The 22,594-nt window shown below is 27.4% G+C and overlaps 3 protein-coding genes across 3 annotated transcripts in view; 2 read left to right on the top strand and 1 right to left on the bottom strand.

The window, feature by feature from the left end:
• Window positions 1-953, top strand: part of LOC105623090 (nose resistant to fluoxetine protein 6-like) — a 17,938-nt gene extending 16,985 nt beyond the window's left edge. The window contains exon 11 of the mRNA XM_012204491.1: window positions 866-953. Within this exon, the coding sequence (XP_012059881.1) occupies window positions 866-953 (88 nt within the window). The remainder of the gene's footprint in view (window positions 1-865) is intronic.
• A 1,808-nt stretch (window positions 954-2,761) lies between these two features.
• LOC105623047 (nose resistant to fluoxetine protein 6-like) lies at window positions 2,762-15,712 on the top strand. The gene is given in 14 exon segments (XM_012204448.1): window positions 2,762-2,789; window positions 2,792-2,977; window positions 6,629-6,873; window positions 9,284-9,477; window positions 9,622-9,722; window positions 10,052-10,282; window positions 10,380-10,593; window positions 10,785-10,950; window positions 11,147-11,226; window positions 11,308-11,403; window positions 11,472-11,601; window positions 13,708-13,882; window positions 15,270-15,412; window positions 15,487-15,712. Coding segments are annotated over 14 exon segments (2,148 nt in total). The 3' UTR covers window positions 15,646-15,712.
• A 275-nt stretch (window positions 15,713-15,987) lies between these two features.
• On the bottom strand, window positions 15,988-19,197 carry LOC105623045 (myotubularin-related protein 2). Its single transcript, XM_012204447.1, has 9 exons — window positions 19,072-19,197; window positions 18,872-18,979; window positions 18,120-18,572; window positions 17,554-18,001; window positions 17,293-17,468; window positions 16,792-16,899; window positions 16,528-16,712; window positions 16,233-16,437; window positions 15,988-16,140 (listed from the first exon to the last, which is right to left on the bottom strand). Exons 1-9 carry the CDS (start codon window positions 19,195-19,197, stop codon window positions 15,988-15,990), a joined length of 1,962 nt encoding a protein of 653 aa, XP_012059837.1.
• Window positions 19,198-22,594: the final 3,397 nt, after the last annotated feature.

Here is a 22,594-nt window from a genome sequence, read left to right as displayed (position 1 = left end):
ATCTTGTTTTATTCCCCGGACTCTCTTGCGATCTAATGCTATTCTGCATTACCAATAGAGCGTGCCCCTGTTGATAGGCAATCCAACTACTGATGTATAGATTATGGAAACACCCTATACACAATACGATTTCATATAATAAAAAATACAATATTTTTGTGAAAAATTTTTTCAGAAGACATTTTGAAGCTTTAGAAGTCTACTTTCAGTCACTTTCATATTAAATTTTTGTTTGCTGATGTTTCATTGCAAACTATAACATTTTAAAGTAAGACAAAAGTATTGCAAAGATATAGTTCTTCAATTTTAACTTAGGAACAAATATTGCAGACAAAAGATTCGAACACATATTTAAGCACCATTTATACTTTAAAATGTATGATTGAAAATCTTTCTAAGATTACTTTTCGCCAAAATACTTAACATTTCATAAAATGCGAGAAAATTATAAGTGTCTAATATTTTTGCACATAGTTATATTATGTAATGACATATATTCTAAGCAAGATAAATAATGCTGTGAATTATTATTTATTATATCGAGTGATTACAAAAAAATAGATTTGTACCGTAATCACGAAAGATTTGAATTTCTTACCGAATTAATTATCAATTTCTTATAATCTGTGGTCAATGAATCGAGAAATAAAATTAATCCTTATAAATCATGTTTGTATCAGATTTGTTCTTACTGTTATTTGAATCTAAACTTTCAATCTTTTATAATCTTGTGATTTCATCGAATAGAGTAATGTTGGTACTTTATTTCTGCTTTTTATGCCCAATGCTCGATTCAATACATTAGAACGTGTCACGATATATGATAAAAATGAAAAAAATGTAATTTGTATATTATTATTCGCAGAAATCTTTCTAGCGGTTCAGTTCTCAACGAAACTGGATCTCTGGATGCGCTAGAGCATAGAAAAAAGCGGTTAATGCTGCAGGAATAATCTTATTCTCTGCAGAGTGTTGAAGTCACCAGACCGAATCCTGATTCTCTTATTGACAAACTGCTTAAGATATTTCTCCGGCTACAATCACGCTAGAAAGTTAATCGCGTAAAACCTACAAATATGCCTCTTCGCGCGTGCTCTCTGAAGAGAGAAACTTTTGAAACGAGCGTATACACATGCATAAATATGTCGTATCTGTGTGCACGAACATTTGTCCGCAATGAAGACAATGGACAGGCATTGAAATGTGACAACAGCATGTCCTTGTCTCAGCGTTCGAGAAGGAGAATTTTATTATTAAATAATAAATTTAAACTACTCTCTCCCCCCTCTCCCCACCTCCCTTCCTTCCGCCCACCCATCCACCCTCATCCCCTCTCCCTCCCTCGCCCCATCCTATTATATATATTATATATATATATTATATATATAAATTAATATATAATAATAATATTATATATATAAATATATATAATACATTTTAGAGCCATATATAATACATTTTAATCATGATGATTTTTTGTTCTGTTTAAATATATTTTTCAATTTATTACATATAATAGATTTTAGAAACATTTCAGTTAAAATATTTCATATGATATATTGCAGAATCCTTTCAGAATTATTACGACATATGAAAGGTTGAAACATAATCTGAAAATTTTCCGCAATAATCAGTGCTATATGGATATTTACAGTTACTACTATATTTTTTATTAATTTTAGAAAAATTTTTGAGTATGTTCCGTTTATCTTTTCCTACATTGGCTGTATTCAATATATTTAAAATCCAGTGAGAAACTAAAGCATAAAGTCTATCATATTACAAAATTTTACAACAATTGCTTTTTCTGTTGAGCCAGTGTTAATTTTCTCAATTAACGATTTTTATGCTATCCAATCACTTTTAAATTTTTCATTTTTTATACACAATCAATACATCTGTCATCTTGACAAAGACTACTTTAAGATAGGTTTCAAGTAACATTTATGGATTCCGCTTAGTATATCAAAGAGAATCTAAAAAATGGTTCTTTTTAACTCTTTAAATTATGAAAAAGATTCTTTCTTTGTTCAATTTCTGATATCAAAATCATTTTTATTATAAGGATAATAACCAGTTATTATATTTATGATTGCCTTAAGTATAATCTGTGATTGGATTATGACATCTTAAAATTTGAGACTTAGTATAACTAATTCGATTTCTAAATGTCATAAGACAATCATAGAACTTTAGAACAAAAATTTATAAAATATTTTATTGGTTTAAAAAAATGTTTTTTATTAAATTGCTGTATTCAAGATGTCGGCGTATTCGAATGATAGTGTGCACATAACGTGGTGGGGCTCCGCCACGATGTCGGAAAAGTTGTCGGGGAGGACGTTTCGCTTTCCAAATCCGCTAACTTCTCCCTATATAGACCAGTCTTGTTCCGATCGTCGAATCTCGCTGATCAATATTAATTTCCTTTATATAAGTCAAGTGAGGAGCATTTTCTAATAAAACTCTAAAACGTTATGCTAACATTTGCACAGACGAAGTTAATAAACAACAAAATTATTTATATTTAACGATTCTTTAATACGATTCATTGAGATAAATGTGTCTTAATAAAGAAAATAAGAAAATAATCTAGATCTGTGCATTAATGAAATTCCTTACATTAGCAAAATAATTCTTTATATTTCATTCTACGTTTTTCTAAAATTGATCACTTTATGATCTGTAGCGATATAGATCACAGTTTGCATTAACGAGGAAGTAAAAGTGATTGTAATTTTTCGGTTCAAAAACATGCATTATGTCGCATCAGCGATTTATGTTTATTTCATACATTTTACTACGTTATTCTACGTTTATGCACAATTTCACAATTCTAATGAGAATAATATTATTCATTTATTACCCGCCTACGCCATCGCCTCGAGAGCTAGTCTTCTCGGTTCGGTAACATGTGCAACAGAGTTACGAGATTTCCGAGACGCTGTCGATCAACGGATACTGTGGGGTTTAAAGAGTAAGTAAATTCATTCTTAATCGTGATTGGTTTTTGATACTTATCGAATACTTATCGATAAAATAAATGCAAAGCCAAAAATGTTAATCGCATTGATAATCTCGCATTTACTTCATGTTGAGTTATTTCATTGTGTTGTCAAAGAGTTATTTCGAAATTAAATTGATTTTGTAGTTATTTCATCTTTGTTTATAAAAAAATGAGAGAATTATCAGTAGAATCCTCGTACAGCACGGAACTTGCAGCAATAACTGTAATAAATACTATAATTGATGGAACATTCAATATTACTGCAATGTTGCAATAGTATTGTTGCAACTTTTGTGCTGGAATAGGAATCATATTTAATTTTGTCTGGCATTAATAAAGATATAACTGTAAATCAAGATATCTATAAGCAAAAATATTTCAATGTTATGTGTTTCAGATATATCTATTATATTTATCTCGTAGAGTTAAAAATTGTTATATTTGTAGGATCTGTTATGTTTCGTAGTCGAAACTTTCGATTTATATTCGAGAGAATTTTTTCAATAAATATTTATATATATCAAGATTAGATTAAAAAATAGTGCGTTCGTATATTAAAAAAGGAATAATCAAGGCTTAAGCAAAAATTGTTCAATTAATATCTTTATTATTTAATACATAAGATAGGACGTTTCAATTTCCTAATTACAGATAAAAAATTTGTCCGCACGAATATATATAAATATATATAACACATTATATTCAACATGTATTCATAAACATACATAATTTTATATGAAATATGTCCACACATTCCTCTTCCTTTTATAAAATTACATTTTAATGTAATGGAAATAATAACAGTAATGTGAAAACAAAAATAATTAAGAGTAATTTTCACATTTATTTGTTTTTGAAAAAATCAAGTTTGGAGAAAAAATTACTTATGTATAATTATATATAAAATTATGCATAACTGTGTATGAGCATTTTTTTTATATTTGTTTTTTTCTAAAACAAAATTTATCCCTTTAATCATTTTGTTTTCATATTACAAATATTATTTCTATTACACTAAAAAATAATTTTACAAAAGAAAGAAGAATGTATAAAGACCTAGGAAAAAATGTTTCATATATAATTATAAATAATTGTATATAATTATATAAAAAATTGACATATTTCATGTACAATTATATATAAAATATTTATATAACATTTTTTCACAAGCTTGTATAGACATATTTTATATATGACAATACATTTATTTTATATATATTTATATATATTTATATATATTTATACATATTTATACATATTTATGCATAAAAATTATTTAGCTCCATCCTAAGTCATCAACTAAATTAATACATAAGAGGAAAACATAATAACTAAAGAACACTAATCACAGATAAAGCCACACAAAAAAACTTACACTATAAAACGTAACAATAACTCAATAAAAAATTTGTCATGCATAAATGTATAATTATGTATAAACATACTTATACATATTTATGAAAAATTTTGTATTTTGCGAAGGAAATCAAAGTGTTGAATTTGCTACTGCTTATGTTAAGCGTCGTCTACAATTTGCAGAGTCAGCTTGGTGTAAGAAGTAAAAATAAACAAATTGCTCAATCACAGTGAAATGTGAGAAAATTAATGGAATATGATCAGTCAATTTCTTATTTTTTCCTCCTTATTTACCAAGTTTATTCTCCCTACATACTATAATAGACGCATTATGGCCTTATGATCTCTACTAGTCTCTACTATATTTTGGCCAATTACGCATGCAAGACACATCACAGTTATACAAACCAAATAATTACAAATTGTTGTTGCCATGCAGAAATTACACTTCCAGAAATCGGCTGAGTCAATAATATGAATATAAAGCAAAGTTGGATGTCGGGTCATTTTGTTGCGTATAATGGCCGAATACTTAAAGTATAATATAGCAATCGTTCTTATGTCGATATCAAACACATCTAATATTTATAGCGTTTTTCACTGGCAGAAATGGTGCGCACTCAGTGCATATTAAAGCTGTTGTATACTATTGAACCGTTGTATATTAATCTGAACGTAAAAGTGAAATATCTCAATTAATAAAATACCCAATATATTTTATCAAAGCACAATCGAAAATTTTATCATAGGACAATAAAATGAGGATTTCGAAATTTAATTCGTTTCTATATTTTTGTTAAACACATCTTTACGTCGATTTGTACAACGGCTTTAAAGTCCAGGGCGAATCAGCTCTGCCAGTGAAAAAACGCTATTAGATATAAATGAGAAATATGATCGCGATGAATCTAAAAAATTTTAAATATTTTATATGTCGATATCATTGCACATTGATCTCTCTAATTACTTTTGCAGCATATTGAATTAATCGTCAGAGATTTTATATTTAATTTAATTAATTATATGTAAATTATTATATACAGTATTAGTTGTACATGCATTCTTACGTTGAATAAATAAAGCAACTTTTTATTTCAAGTAGTAAATTCAGTTTATTCAATTAATTAAGTTAATTGATTTAAAAAAATTGATTTAGTAAAAGGATGACTTATCGGGATTTCAAATTTAGATAGTACCAATACAAAGAGTTGTCGAAACGATTTTTTTTTGAGCTACAAATTTTTAAGTTTCTCTAAAATATATTCGCATGCCTTAAAATGTGCAGTCTATGTAATAGATTGTTAAAATTACGAGTTTGAAAAGTGGCACTTATTACTTTGGTTACTTAAACCTCAAATATAGGCTTTTTTTTACTGGAAAACAATCTGTTTGGGAGTATAATTTGCATTCCAAACGTAATTCATTTATTCACACATTATATAACATATTTTTCAGTGTATAAGTGTATTACTACCGTGATTATGTCGCACGCGTAACTTTCGGTTTAAACACTCAGTACCAGAATCAACTTTCTTCATGTTACACAAGGAACTAGTTTCTTGACTGCGAGAGAAAAGCGTTTATTACGCGTACAACACCGCACAATTTTCTCTCAATTCATTTCGAGGATCCTACATCTCATAAGATTGCACGGTATACCTGTAGTTTGGAGAACATTACAGCTGAGAATACACTCTCTTATGTACACAATTAATCAAATAGATATATTCCTTATACATCGAGTTTTTTATTTTTTAACACAATCGTTTATATGAAAAAGTGATCCGAGTGAAAGTTAGTAATAAGTCACGAAATAGAGCGATTAAAAATTATTCTTCGTTGTATTACTTTAGTCACAAAAATTTCAACAAATATTTCATATTTGTTATTACAATTTTATTTAACAATTTCTTTTTATTATATTTCTTTTTATTATATCAAATGTTATTTATAAAATGCATAATAATAATGCACAAAATGATATTAAAATTATATAATTATGTTTTGTAATAATCATTGAGGCTATTATAGCGAAGCGAAGCGCACCACACGCATGCACGTACGCACGCACGCATTGCGACGTTAGATTAATGAAATTTAAAAACACCTAAATTATGTGAGTTATCTAAGAGTTGTCTTTTGCAAGTGACAATGATCCTGCCTTTAGCAATAAAAGTTTCAGTGATTAAGTAGCAATGAATAAGAAACACTATATACTAGAATGTTGTAATATAAATATAATAATTGTGTATTTTTGTCTTCAAGCATTGGATTCTAGTGGCGAATTCGAATCAGGTTTCCTTTATGGAAATAATTTTTGGCTGGGCAGTCGTAGTCAGTGCTTTGATGTAATGAACAGGACTCCCTTCGAGTTCGCGAAACGGCATATATTTAACAACACGAGATACCGCAATCCGCAGAATGAGTTTCCACCTTTCCAATTGAATTACTTCGTCGCTTATCTCAGACACAACAGTACTCTTCAATATCACGTCAATATACCAAATGAAGTAAGTTCTTTCTTCTTGAGATTATCTACTCGAAAAAAGGGTGTACATATATGAACACATTTTATATATAATTATATAAAATTATATCTAAAATATGTCAATTTTTTTATGTAATTATATATAATTATATATGAAACATTTTTTTCCAGAGAGTATATCGTGTTTTTAATAATACCGGATTTTTTTATTATAGATTTTAAATTTTTACTTCAAGTTCAATTTTTAATAATATGTTTGGTAATCCTAAATCGAACATTTCCTGCATTTTTCTATATTACGATCTAATAAATCTTATTTATATATTGGAAAAATGTATTAAATTTTAATAATTATTTATTTGAATACTAATAACTTTAACATTTATTTAAATAAATATACTAAATAGAAAAATGATAATTAAAATTAATGGTTCTTGTTCTAAAAAGATATACATTTATTATCACACAGCATTTTATATTTTAAATACATAGCAGATATATGAAATTTGAAATGTTACTATATAACAGAGCAATTCGTATGAATTATGTACCAGATATACGTGTTTTAATATCGATGAATGTCCGCTCAATAGATACATAATTTACGTTACATACCAAATATGATATTATATATTCGATATATATTAAATATATAAATTATGTATTTGATACGTATATCCAATAATGCAAATACGCGTTCAAAATGTACTATGTAATCTATATTAAAAAATTAGATATGCATTAATTGTACAGCAATTACATTCAATTATTGATGTAGAAATTCAATGTTATAAAATAAAAACTTATCTTTGACGTATTATTTAATTTAAATTATTTGTTATTATTTAACTTAAATTTCACACGAAAATGTTCCGATCAGCACTAAAAATCCAATCTTGACTGAAGCAAGCCTTTATTTCTTGATTGTGTATTCATATCGCGATCTTAAATTTGTTTATTCTTATAAATTCAGATAATAATCGCGCACATTGCAGAAACTTGCTCAAAACTGTCCATTTTTGATTTTTTAAATGTTATGTGGTGGCTACGATACGTCATCTTATGATATATTATTACATTCTGTTAAATGTGTATCAACTAAATATTTGTTATATATGCATTTAAATATGCACGCTACAATATATCTGCTACATATTACATATGTATTACATACGTACTTTGACTTGGATATTTCACATCCATATTTTAATTATGTATTTAATTATATTTAATTTAATTATTTGAAATAAAATGAAACAAGATATAAATGCAACATAGATACACATTTAATATATATTTGCTATAAACGGCGAGTATTTAGAGAATAATTAGTACTATTCAAACAGATATTTATTAAAATTTAATACATTTTTTTCTCAATACACTTTAAAATTAATTAATGCGAAAAAATTAGAGTAATTTTTCAATTCATTATTTATTGTAAACGGGCTTAAATACATTAAATGTAATCTTTAGATCATGTGACATGTATAATGTCGTAAATTGTAAAAAGAAAGTTATACTAAAATTAACTTACAACTCATTTGGTACTTACGTGATCTCTCTAATGAATGAATATTCAAACTTTTCAATGCGAAATTATAAAAAACATGTAAAAATATTAACAAACAATAAATTTATTAATAAATAACAATAAACAAATAAAGAAAAACTAATTCAAATTGAAATATTAACACTTGAAATATTAACAATTGAAATATTAACACAAATAAAAAAATTCAAAACCGGCCAATTAAGAGCTTTAATACGCGATAATTGATGCGAATATCACATACATATATATTTCGATTGTATGTATCTTCTGATCTTATTTACATATTACATAAAATAAAAAACTGCAGTTTAATTGCCCGTTTTTATTCTATTTTTATTTGAAAGAAAAAAACCCTAAATATCTCGAAAAATATCAGTTTTATAAAAAAAAATGTTTCAAATAAAAGTTGTAGAGGTTAAAATCTAGCTTTCATAGCTCTTATTAATTATTTAACCTTGGATGGTGTTACCAAGATCAGATCAAAGTCACATCATTTTTTAAAGTGAAAACTTCCATTTTTATTATATTTATTCTTAGCTTATTTCAAAAACTCCTCAAAACATTATAACAAATTTTTTTTTCTTGGAATACTTTTTGAGTTCTATAACTTAAATGTTATCATACTGTCGGCATTAGTTATCTATTATCTAAGATGTCTAACTGATGTAAAATCTTTTAAATGTTGTGTTCATGACCTTAATAATATTTGTCAAGGTCATAGGCTTTGAAAGTTGTTACTTTTATTTGTATTTTTAGTGTTAATAAATCTTTTTAAACTTTTGCCTAAAATATTTTTTTTATAAAACTTATATTTTTCAAGATATTTAGGAGTTCCGGTACTTTTATACTGTATATAGAAGTTTTATATATATTTTAGGACCTGATTACGCTCGGCCTCTGTTTACCCGCATCCTGTTCCATGAATAATATAAGTTTCATTCTAGAAAGAATATTTAGAGATAGAGTTCTTTTAATCAATGATCTCTATTCCATGGACCTCAGCCTAATCCAGGTAAAAAGTTTAAAAGACGATCACCAATGGCTGTTAAGTGGTGCGACACTCCTCATATGGTATGCCGAAAAATATAGACAATAAAAAATTAACATTACAAATAAAACAATATACGTAAATGATATAAATTTTCGTATCTCTTCCGAGAGTTTGAGAAAGCGAGATGGAAGAGATATCTGCAAATATTAATTTTATCATTTCAGTGTTGTTTTAGTGCTTACCTTTGCCATGATGATAAGCGGTACGATATACGATATATTTATATATCAAACATATTTAAAAGCAAACGCTAAAACTATCGTTAGTAAGTATATATCTAATTAATGGGTAAAATTTTTTGAGCTTCTTCGGTAATGGAGTATTCGTAATACTAATTTTGTTATATTCCTGGTATTTCAAAAGAAAATCACGCTCACACATTAAAACTTTTACACATTAAAACTTTTTTACTAAATTGGAATCATTATTTTCATAAAACTTTAAAATGCAAAAAATATTTTTTCTCTGTTATTTATTCCTTATAGTGCAATATCTTTTTTTTCAATTGTTTGCTTGTTAATAGTTTTCTTGTCTTCCCTGTGGAAAGCATCTTTTGCAATTTTTAATCAATACAGATTCTGAATTGTGATTTAGATGTAGAAAACGCGGTCAAGGAGATAAAAATGACAGATTTGTCGTCTTCACGTGAGAAAAGAAGTAGATTTGGGAATGTATTAATGTGTTTCTCTGTTTACACAAGTACGAAGATAATATTTAACACAAAATTGGACACCGAAGCAATAGCCGTCATTCACGGCATAAGATTTCTGTCCATGCTTTGGATAATCATAGCTCACACCATATTTTACACGGCGGACTATTTCGGTAAGTGTATACTGACACAAAAATTGTAGAACTGATTATCTACGTCTCCTAACCGTACCGTTTTCCATACATAACAAACGTCATTTCACATATGTAGATAATAAAATATGGACGTTGAGATTCGCTGAAGGTATCCCCATTCAAGTGATAAGCAACGCAAGTATAGCGGTTGACACTTATTTCTTTTTAAGCGGATTTTTATTGGCTTACGTGTATTTAAAGCACAAAACAGACAAGGAAAAAATTAAGCCGATTCATTACAGAGAGAAACTAAATGAGTTCTTTGTCAGCATAATAAAGAGATATATCCGGTACGTTTCTAACGTTATCTTGATTCACGCGAACAATAAACAAAGACGCTATAAGCATGACAGCATCAATGGTACAGTAATAAGTAAAATAACACAGAATGCGATTAAAAAATTCAATTTAACAATGAGCCAGATAATAATAATTGCTTTCTCTATAGTTTTTAAAATTAAATCTAGAAATTTCTTTTAAGGTTGACACCAACTTATATAATAATGATAGGAATAGTGCAATTAAACTCAACTTGGTACGACAAGACTTCGCAATTCTACGTTGAAGAAAGATCGCACGAAACTTGCGCGAAATACTGGTGGAGAAATGTCTTGTACATAAATAATCTGTTTAATCACAATACGATGGTACGAATGCCAATTTAGGCTGGTTCCAAAATATACTGCCAGTACTGAAAATCTATAGTACATAACGTAAATTATAAATTTTCAGTGGCAGTAAATTTTAGAATATAGCTTTAATTATAATATCATTCTGGCATCACACACTCAAAACCGTGTAAGAGAGACTCCTTATTTCGAATATTAAGAAACATTTTTTTAGTGTTTGTCCTGGAGTTGGTATCTATCCAGCGATATGCAATTCTTTATAATCGGTCTGGCGCTTTTAATTCTGTCAACTGTGTAAGTTAAACAATCATTAACTGTAGAATGTTACATATTTTCAATGCATGTATCTGAATAAATAAAAACTACAAATTTCAGATATTTTTACGTGGCTGTTGTCATACTAGGTACACTTTTGATTAGCTCGGTTATCTTAAGCGGTTATATCTCATACATTTATGAATATGTTCCGACGTAAGTTGCAAAGCATCTTATTAATTGTGAGACTAATTAAGTAAATAAACATTTTTTTATTATTACAGTTTGGACGAACAGTACAGACTTCAAGATGTCTTATACTATCCACCATGGGTTCGAATTGGTCCATATATTATTGGAATGATTACAGGTTACATTATAAAAAGATTTAACAAAAAAATAGCCTTGAAAAAGGTAAAGTATATAATATTTATCTTTACATAAGAGAATTTGATATCAATATATTGGTACCATTAACCAATTGTTGGAGTTATGGAGTATGTAAGCTACCGATTAATAAAATTTTGTTATTTTTAATTGTGCAGAACGCGGATTTGAAATATCCATAATTATAAATCATGGATTGGAATATCAAATTAATTTTTACAAAAGTTAGCTTTAATAATAATTTTTAAACCATATCTGCAATTATACATACATACATACAAATATATTAAACTGACAAGAAAAAAAATTTTAATCAGTCTCTCAGTTCAAAAACTTCCATCCCAAAAGAACATCCCTAAATTTTTATCAAAATATATTAAGATTTAGAGATCGCTAGTGAACGATTTTTAAATCAAAGTTTTTAAATCATTTCGATTTTCCTTAACGTATGTTTGATTTGATGAAGAATGGCTCAATCCAGATTTTAATTGTGATACTATATATTTTTTTGGTCATTGAACACGATACAATAATTCATTTAGCTCTACGATATGCCTTAGAAATTACAGCTCGATTAATGTGTGTAAAAATAACTAAATTTCGAGTTCAAGGTCGATTTTAACAAGGTTCCAAGCGTTCAAATGAATCGTTACTCTTCTTAAATTGTAGATCTGTTCGCCCAAAACAAGATCCAGTTGGAATTTTTCCAGGACTTCCTACAGGATCTTTAAGAGTTGCATTTAATTTGATTATAAAACGTTTTAAGGATAGAAAAAATTTTTTTATAAGTTCTAACGTACATCGCTTTGTGATTTTGACATCCTCAAATCAAATGTCTCAATTTGATAATAAAAACTATTTATTAGAAAATGAAATAAGTAAATAATACAAAAAAAATGATTTAATTAATTGAAATAAACTACATATTATATATCAAATAAGGATAAAAATAGAAATGGAATTTCAATGGAATCATAATTGGTGATCCAAATAAATCATAATATATTATGATTTTGATAATTTGTTTATATACGTAATTATACATATTTATGCATGAAAAATTTTTTATCGGGAAGTGTTCTCCGGAAATTTATTTGTATTATTATCAAAATTTTCGATAATATATTATGATTTATTTGTATCACCAATTATAATTCCATTGAAATTCCATTTCTATTTTTGTTCTTATTTGATGTATGTAGTTTATTTCAATTAATTCAATCATTTTTTTTGTATTATGTACTGATTTCATTTTCTAATAGACAGTTTTTATTGTCAAATTGGCATTTGATTTGAGGATGTCAAAATCACAAAACGGTATATTTTAGAACTTGTAAATAAATTTTTTTATTCTTAAAAACGTTTTATAATGTTATAATAGTGCAACTTTTAAAGGCTCTGTAGAAAGTTCCCATAGGAAAATGCGCCAAATAAATATTGTTCTAAGTAAATAGATCTACAATTTGATGGGAGTAACGACCCATTTGAATGTTTGGAACCTTGCTAAAATCGACCTTGAACTCAAAATTCTTAACACATATCATAGAATTAAATGCATTATTGCATTGTGTTCACCCTGATAGCAAGCTGACATCAAAAATGACGACAAAATGATATAACTTGCTATCTGTATAACGATCAAAAAAACATACAGTGCCATATTTAAAATGGAATAAGCCATTTTTGCATAAAATAATTTGTCAAAATCAGGACTTTTATACTAAAAATAAAAATAAGAGAAACAACCTTCAAAGAATAAATAAGATCAGTAAATAGATCTTTTTAAATCTTACAACTTTTATTCGAAATACTTTTTTGTAATAAAACTAATATTTTTCAAGGTTTTTCAGAGTTTCCGTACTTCTTCCCCATCCTGTATATGTATACGAATTAATCATTTATAAATTAATACATTGACATTTCTCACTTTACAGTTCAATACACAGCTGAAAACCACAAGTATATAATATAGAAAATTATATAAAATTGTATAAAAGAATTATATAACATACATCCAAATTATTTTTAATTTCTTAGTGAAAATAAATCGTTAAAATTGCTGAAAATTGTTAAGATCTATATTAGTTGACCTGTTTTAATATACAACATTTTAACAAAATGCATAAATTTCAGAAGACTATAATTTTATATTGGATTCTTGGTGCTGCTTGCAACATTTTCGTGTTATTTGGCCTTTACAAACGACAGATATCTGTTCTGTCTACTGCTATCTATGTTGCAATAAGTAGAACAGTTTGGGCCATAGGCATAGCATGGATTGTAATAGTGTGTTGTACTGAGCATGGAGGTTAGTCGATTTAATAATAGTATTAAATAGATAAAAAATAATAAAAATATTCTGAATTCTCAAGAATTTTTTAAAAATAAAAATTGCCAGAAAGAAAAGACTATGGATCAAAGTTAGTTGTTAAGTGCTAATGATTAATCTATCTTTAATATTTATCAGTCGATATAAACATTAAATTATACAAACATTTCAACCTTCATCAAGTCATCCTCAGCATAAAATTCACATAATATTTAAACTAATTGAAAATAAAAATAGAAATAAATATAAAAAAGGTACACACAATATAAATCAGTTACGTAATAGATAATTTAAATATAAAATATTTATGATGTCATTAATATTAAAAGTATTTGTAAATTCGTATTCTCTTTCGATAGAAGGATTAAGAATATATCCAATGAGGTCGCATGATCGCAATCATTGTTCTGCATTATGTTTGAAAGATAATTAATTTATCAGATGATAATTGAAAAAAAATGTATTAGGTATGGGAAAAAGTTCGTGGCGTTTTTTAATGTCATCTAACGGGAAAAACGCCACGAACTTTTTCTCATACCTAATACTAAAGAAAATTGTGAACCTACTGCAATTGTATGAACTGAGAAACTTGTAGACTGTAAATAAAATTTACTGCAAAAATTGATATCGATTTACTGAAGCAAGTTCATATAATAATGGATTTTTGGTAGATGTTTTTCCAATGATTGCAGTAAAAAATAAATTCTATTACCATTTACAATTTATGCTGGAAAATTATAATCATGCGATCTCGTTGGATATATTTTTAATCCTTCCATCAAAAGAAAATAGGAATTTACATATATTTTTAAAATCAATGCTATAAATATTTAATATTTAAATTATCTATTATGTTAACCAATTTATATTGCGACTCTTTTATATTCTTTTTATTTTTCTTTTCAATTAATTGAATTATTATTATTTTACACTGATGATGATCTGATGAAGGTTGAAATGTTTATATGATTTAATGTTCATGTGGACTGATAAATATTATTGATAAAAATAATTTAATCATATAATTAATCATTAAAATTTAACAATTAGCTTTGACTCGCAGCCTTTCCTTTCTGACAATATAAATAGATAAATTTTATATAATATCAATATAAATAAATTGTTATATTATTCGTATGTATAATATTCCATTTAATTCCATTTTTTTAATTTAAATACTTTAAATTACTTTAAAATCTTAAATGGCCCTGATGGTAGAAATTCTTCCGAGATTTCGGAGTGAATTTTAACATCATGGACACAAGGCTTAATAAGCATTTTTGTAATAGATAAAAATAAATCATCACAGAACAATATATTATAATTTAGAAAAAAAATTTTATTCTTATCAAACGCTTGATTACAGGCATCATTAAAGAGCTGTTAACATGCAAAATCTGGATTCCTCTTAGTAGACTTACATACTGTGCTTACCTTTTAAATCCTTTTATTATACATTCAATTCGTTTGCATAATGAAACATCTGCTCATTTAGAATTTCTGTCCATGGTAAGTACACGAACAATCAAAACTCCAACCTCAAACAAAATAAATACACTTATTGTCACAATTTTCATTTTTAGAGCGCTATGATCATTGGACACTTGGGGATTAGTTATATCTGTGCATATGCATTGTCTTTAATGGCCGAATCACCGTATATCTTATTAATGCGAATGTTCAGCCAATCTTATAGCAAAAAAAAATATAAGGAATGTGAGGTTATAATTTCACATACATGATAACGATGGAGATACTATAATATTGTAATTAAAATCGAATAAAATAAAATAAATTTTTAGACGTTTATCCCTCTATACATTTGTACGAAATCATATTCGATTGCGATGAAATAAACTGGGTACAATTTACATGAATTATTGTAGAAGGAATGTTGCATGTATGGTTGCGATTAATTCATTGAAAATGCAAAAATGCGCACGAATCGAGATTCGTTTTTATCAAGTGGGCGTATTATACATAGCATCCATAAATTTCAATCAAAATATCTTGTACTCGAAAGAGTAGAGTTTACAGCTCATTTACAAAACTACAAATTATTAGAATCATAGTTCCCCGTGGCGCTATATGTGAATCGGAGAATGTATTCTGGGTGGCGCCGGCGAGGTAATGGCTCGATTCGCACGTGAGGCCTGTTCACGTCTACCTTCCTCCAGCTGCTTCTCGAGCTGCTCTTTTAAGACTAGAAGCTCCCTTGTTCTTTGATAGACAGGATCCTTAAAGCAAGTAAAAATAAATATTTCAATAAAAACATTCTATAATTAGTAAACTATATAACATAATAATTATATTAAATATTTTTATGTACCTGTTGCCTCATACTAGGGTTCCATCTACAATACAAACTTTTCCACGGTTTAATATATCGCATACTAGCAACTGGCATTAGAATAAGCTGATAATTCGTACCAGATCGATAAAGAGGATTCAGATAAAGAGGTAATTGACTATTAGTATACGACCAGAGAGAGACTGTTCTTTGCTTCACTTGTTCTTGTACTCTTTCACGTTCGCTGTAAATGTTATATCAATATGATACATGTATATATATATAATATATATATAATAAAAATATAAGATGCAAATCGCCTATAAATATTTACCTGCTAAACAAAAACGTGCCAAATCTGCAAGAGTAAAGATGATCAAGAATAGTAATTAAAAAATGTTCGTTGAATTCAAAAGCGTTGGGAAATTGTCGCATTATTTGCCAAACGCAATCGATAAATTGTAAAAATACTGGCGATCTATCTGCATCACTATGATGTTCATCACCATGGCCTATCCTCTAAAAAAATCATTATTAATGAATGAAACATCAAATGAAACATCATACAATACTGAAATTTAAAGAAAGTTCTATGTACCTGTTGAAATTTATGTCCAAAGCTAAGCCATTCTTTTTCTATTAAAACTTGAAATCCCTTGACGGTTCTGTAGTATGGATCTAACATTAACATCGCGAGAGCTGTAAGCTAAATAAAATAATAACAATAAATATAATAAATATTGTCATGTTTTATCTTTCATATATATATATATATATATATATATATATATATATACTCGTCGATAGTCATCGATCAATACGGAATATAAAATTTACATCGTTATAATTTACCGAATTTTCCTAACTTTATTGTTATATGAAGAAATATATTTTTAAAAATAAGTTTTTAAGATTTTAATGTTGCAAATGTATTTATTTATATAATTTTAATTTCTAACAAATTATAAGATAAAAATAAATTTTCTATAAAAACAATTAACGAAAAATATCATACTCTTCATTCAGTCAAAAATATTTTTTTCATCAAACAATAAAAAAAAAATCTCTTATTAAAAGTCAATAAGAATTAAATATTTACTTGTGCTGTTCGGTCCCAACCGTCAGAACAGTGGACTAGGACTGAAGTTTTATGATTTTCAACTTTGTCCACAATTCTTACAGCTCCAGCAAGAACACATTTGATATGCTTAAGCCACATTGTTGATTCTATGCCTGATAACCATCGAGCCTCGTCAATTGTGGGAAAACATAATTCTAGAAATAAAGCAAACGTAAATTAAAAAAAAGAAAATATTACATTAATATATTTATCAAATTTAATTTTTTTAGACAAATCTACCTTTTAACTTCCTAAGACTTTCTCTCATGACATGTATATTGTGAATATCGAGAAAGACTAATTCCGCATTCTGATAAGCATCTTCGCTTTCATATCCACCACCTTTCGCTTTATTCGCTATCGCGTTTGGCATCGGTCGAGCATCCATTATAAAGAGTTTATGACTTTGTGCGTTGGCATCCATTATCAATTGCACATATCTCTCGTCCTCGCGACTTCGTTTGCCGCCGACACCAACTAATGGCTGAGCACAACGAGTTATCGTCGCTTGGCTTTCTGGATGAATCCATGAGAGAACCGGAAGTCTACCTCTACTTCTAAAAGATGCAGAGGCTTGAAGATCTTCGTCAGTCGCTGCAGCAGGTACTGCCCAGACAGCTGGATAACTGTCGCATAGCGAATACGTATCATTGATTTTTGATATTTTCCACATATCGTTATTTACACCCTGAAATTCAACGAGAAATGATATAAAGTTTTGAACAAACTATTATAATATCGTTAAAACTATTATAATATTAAAGTTTTTTTCAAATTCTATACGAGATATACTTCTTGATATATACCATTCTTTTTAATTCTGCAATAGGTTCGTAAACATTCCAACCATTTTCAGAAAAAGTCTCAGAGTATTCAAAGGCAAAAAGAGGTAATTTGTGAGATAATGGAAAAGAATACTGTTGTAGTTTTTCAAATACGTCTCGTCTGGAATGGTTTTCTTGTTTATGAGCAAATCTAAGATTCCTCATATCCTTACAAAACACCTCGATTCCGTAAGAATTTTCTCCTCTACTCGACGCACCGCCGACTTTTTCAATTCGACTAACGACCCCCAACGGCACTTCAACGACATAAGGCGTTTCTCGATCTATACTACGAAAATGAAGCTTGTAATTTGTAACACTAAGAATCCCTCTGGCAGGCCCCGAATAAGGACACAAATAGGTAACTTCATGTGCAATGCCTTGCATTCGTTCTCCATTCAAGAGCGGTGGTCCCGTGTCTCCTCCAGACAAATTCTAATCAAAATAGCAATACAAATAACCAACTGAAAATATTGTGTAATAGTAAATTTTATGATAGAAGAAAAATTTTTTATTTTTCTGCAACTTCAACAGAAATAAAAGGCAACAACAGTAAATATGTTGCAAAGTAAAAGTGAAATAATAGGAAAATATTTTACACAATAGAACATCGTATTTCAACAAAAATATTTTACTATTCATGGATTATCATTGAATATTTGTATCAACAAAAATGCCATGACATAAATAAAAGTAAGAATCATGTTGTACTTAAGCATTCACTACAAACTCACTTTTACTTGATTATCTTTTTTAGCTTCTAAAGCAGAGACTATATTATTATCTGTTGAAGTGGAACTTGAAGAAAAACTTTTTGAATGTGAAGCTTTTTCCCAACTCTCCTAAAGAAATTTATAGATTCACTCGAGATTTAATAAATAGTAATGTATTATGTTATAATCAATGTTATAATCAAATAAATTCTGCTTTATACCGATTCCTGGCCCATTTTTGAATTAAGCGAACTGCTCTTGCTGTCTGAGTTGAGAGAATCTGAACTGGCATTCTTCGAATTGCTTTGTTCTATACCTAGAAGTTCTGCACTGCCTCTCTTTTCCATACTTGTATTAAAGATAGTCTCAAATTCTCTACTTTCGTCGCAATGACATTCTTGTTTACATCTTTATTCACTGTTATCTATGATTATATAAACCGTCTGCACCTGCACATAATCAATTATAATCAGACCATGCATGGTAATTAATTTAAAAAGTGCCAATATAATTAATTATTTTTAAGTTAATATTAAGCTCAAAATTCTTGAATTAATAGAATTAAAATAACAATAAATTTTCTAAATACTTAATTAGACAGAATATATATCTTCATATTTCTGAATATATTTATTAATAAATAGTTTTCAAATATATTTCGGATATATAAAGCATGTCAAAACACTTAAAAAATATATAAACAATGTAATATTTAAATAAATTTTCTGTGCTAGGATCTTGACATTTGTCTCTATGACATAACCTCACAAAGTTCGCAGCGCTCGTAATAATGTAATGATAAAATAATCTTAATTAATAAACTAACGATAGAATTATTGAAACGCGATAAAAACGGCACATACTTTCACAGAAAACTTACGACGAAAAAAGAATTTAAGAGTACGATACAACCGGAATTGGGAGCGAATCATGTCATGCCACGCCCAGAGGTGTACGGATTCGTTTTATTATCCTCGGAAACGTGCACAAATTTCAGCCGTATTAAGGCCCATGTGATGCACTGATACGAACCTGCTTCACTTTATATTTATGTAATGTATCTCGTAGCGTTTGTTCCTGTCAGTGCAACGTATTTTTGACAGACGCGGCCATTTTGCACGCGATCCTCGACAGGTGACGCTGTGCTATCTCTTCTCAACTTCGTATACATAATGCACCTGTTTTAGAACGTCTCACCATCAAATGAAAAAACAATTAAATTAAAGAATGTGCATTTAAACTTTCTAAACATCTGTTTCTAAACAATGTTTTTTCAATATATTCCCATTTTGATTATTTTGTAAAATTACTATTTGTTTTATAAATAAAAATTAATTAAGATAATTTTTAGATATATATATATATATATATACTACTATTTTTATTTCTACATATATAATAAAGTTATTTTATAGATCTTTTGAAAAATATTAGACAAATTAATTCGATGCTTTTTTTTCATAATTCAGAGTTATTCCCACAAAGATAAGTACACATTTAATACTCGAAATAATCTCCATTATTTTCGATGACTTTACACCATCTTTCGGATAACTAACGAATGCGGAAGTAACTTAGCAGTTTTGACTCAAAGATACTGAATTAATTTGTACACCTAATATATGTAAAGAAATTTAAGTATGTGCATATAAATATTATATAAAATAAAAAAAACAGTCCGTTTCATTTATTCCGTTTGTTCCATGTACTTATTTTATTTTATATGCTCTTTATTCATATTTTTAATTATATTTTATACTTCGATAAGATTCATAATATTAAGAAAAACTAACAAAATAGTTTATACCTCGATTCTTAACTTATATTAACTCAATAGTTCAGTATATATCGTTATAATATATATATCATAATATATATCGTTGTTGCGCATGTTTATCAATAATAATTAAAGTTTTTAATTAAATAATATATATTAATATATTTTTCTTGAAAATATCTGATTATACAATTACTTTTAAAAAATAAAACATCCAAGTAGATATTTTTAAGTTTCAATATTTATTTTGCAAAAAATTAATTTATCTGACCAATAAGGACTATTTTAAATCGATCTCCTTATAAAGATTTGCTTCTTTTTTCACAAAGAGAATTTCAAAGCGATTTTTTTTACAGAAAATTAATTTTTAGGAAATCGATCCGGAAGTTGCATATTCTACAGGTAGATAATAAGAGTTAACATCAATAACACACATAAATGGATAATAAGAGCAACATCAGTAACATAAATGGATATTGCATGGAAATCATTAATTTTCATTATTTTACAGATAGAAAGAAAAAGATAGACATTGTGGAAAATCAGAACGTATATATTCTAGTACAAATTTGTTATTTTAATTAAAATATCTGCAATAAATTATGTATTTATTACTAAATTTGGTAAAATTATGTATGTTTTAAATGTAGAATATATAATTTTATAATATTTTATAATTTAGAAAATATGATTACGACTGTTTAAGATTTACTTTTGTTAAATAATTTTTTTGTACTTATAGAATCAAAATATTCATATTATAAATTTGATATGAAATCAATTGTAGATATAAGATATATATATATATGTGTGTGTGTGTGTGTGTGTGTATATATAATGTGCATTTTCTCTTTTAAGACGATTTCGATCAAATCTCTATTAATTTAATCAGCAAAACTACTAAAATTTGCCACATGTTGTATATTAAATATATTGAATTAATATTTAAAAAAGATTATCAGATTTTATAATGAATGTTTCGATTTTATAAATGTACAAATATATAAAATTAGGTACTATAAATCTAAATATCGAATTAAAGTATAATACATATATGTGGAGTTATTGAGCTGAGCAATCAATATTTCATTCATCGTTGAAATTTAATGGAGAGCAAACGCCATCTTTTGAATATAGTTTGGCATTATGATTGGTATTTCACAATTATTGATTTCGGAAGTACTCAAAAGTTTTCAAGTAATTCACACTGAAAAAGAATATCGATTTCATTACGCAAATATTTTGATAATATTCTGTAGATAATAATGAAAAAAAAACAACTGTAAGAGCACAAATTGATATTAGCGTATATAAATAACAATAATACTTTAAAGATAAATTACTCCATAGAACTTTGTGTTGCAATAATTTTTCTTCAAATTAAGAATGAGAAATATAGATAAGTATTAAGTGAAATCTTTTAATAATCATATTAAATCAATACAATGTGAAGTATTTTGCATTTAAGTAAATTCATAAAATGGTACAATTGATACCATTGATTATATTGATATTTTATATTATATTTCCCAAATAATTCCACCAAATGATTTGTTCCTAGTAAAAAGTAAACATGTTAGTAAAATATGTATACTTAAAGTGTGAACGAACGTGTTATTATAAGAAGTTTTTCTGTCTATTTTCAAAGCGGTTGACAATTAAGAGTAAAAGAATAAAAGAATTTTTTTAGATTTCATTTGATTTGACATCTTAAAAACAACAATCAAAACTAATTCGAAGAAATTATAAATATATGATAATTTATATTTTTTTTCTACTTTTAAAAGTTGAACAAAATTTTAACAGCAAAAAAATATATATATATATGTCACATATTTTATCTTTTCCTATAAAAGGAGTTAAAAAGAACTGTAGTTTTGAAATTCTTAAGACACACACACACACACACACACACACACACACACACACACACACACACACACACACACACACACACACACAACAAC

Source organism: Atta cephalotes, assembly GCF_000143395.1.
Source record: "Atta cephalotes unplaced genomic scaffold scaffold00052, whole genome shotgun sequence".
NCBI classification, from domain to species: domain Eukaryota; kingdom Metazoa; phylum Arthropoda; class Insecta; order Hymenoptera; family Formicidae; genus Atta; species Atta cephalotes.
Note: the sequence above shows the minus strand (reverse complement) of the source record. Positions and strands in the feature narration are given on the sequence as shown.

Bases quoted from the DNA above. Each gene is read 5' to 3' on its own strand.
- LOC105623045 (XM_012204447.1), bottom strand. From the start codon at position 19,197: ATGGAAAAGAGAGGCAGTGCAGAACTTCTAGGTATAGAACAAAGCAAT. The intron at 18,980-19,071 runs GTATAAAGCAGA...AAATTTCTTTAG, and splicing joins CAAAAATGGGCCAGGAATCG to GAGAGTTGGGAAAAAGCTTC. The intron at 16,438-16,527 runs GTAAATATTTAT...TAACATTTACAG, and splicing joins GGCACGTTTTTGTTTAGCAG to CGAACGTGAAAGAGTACAAG.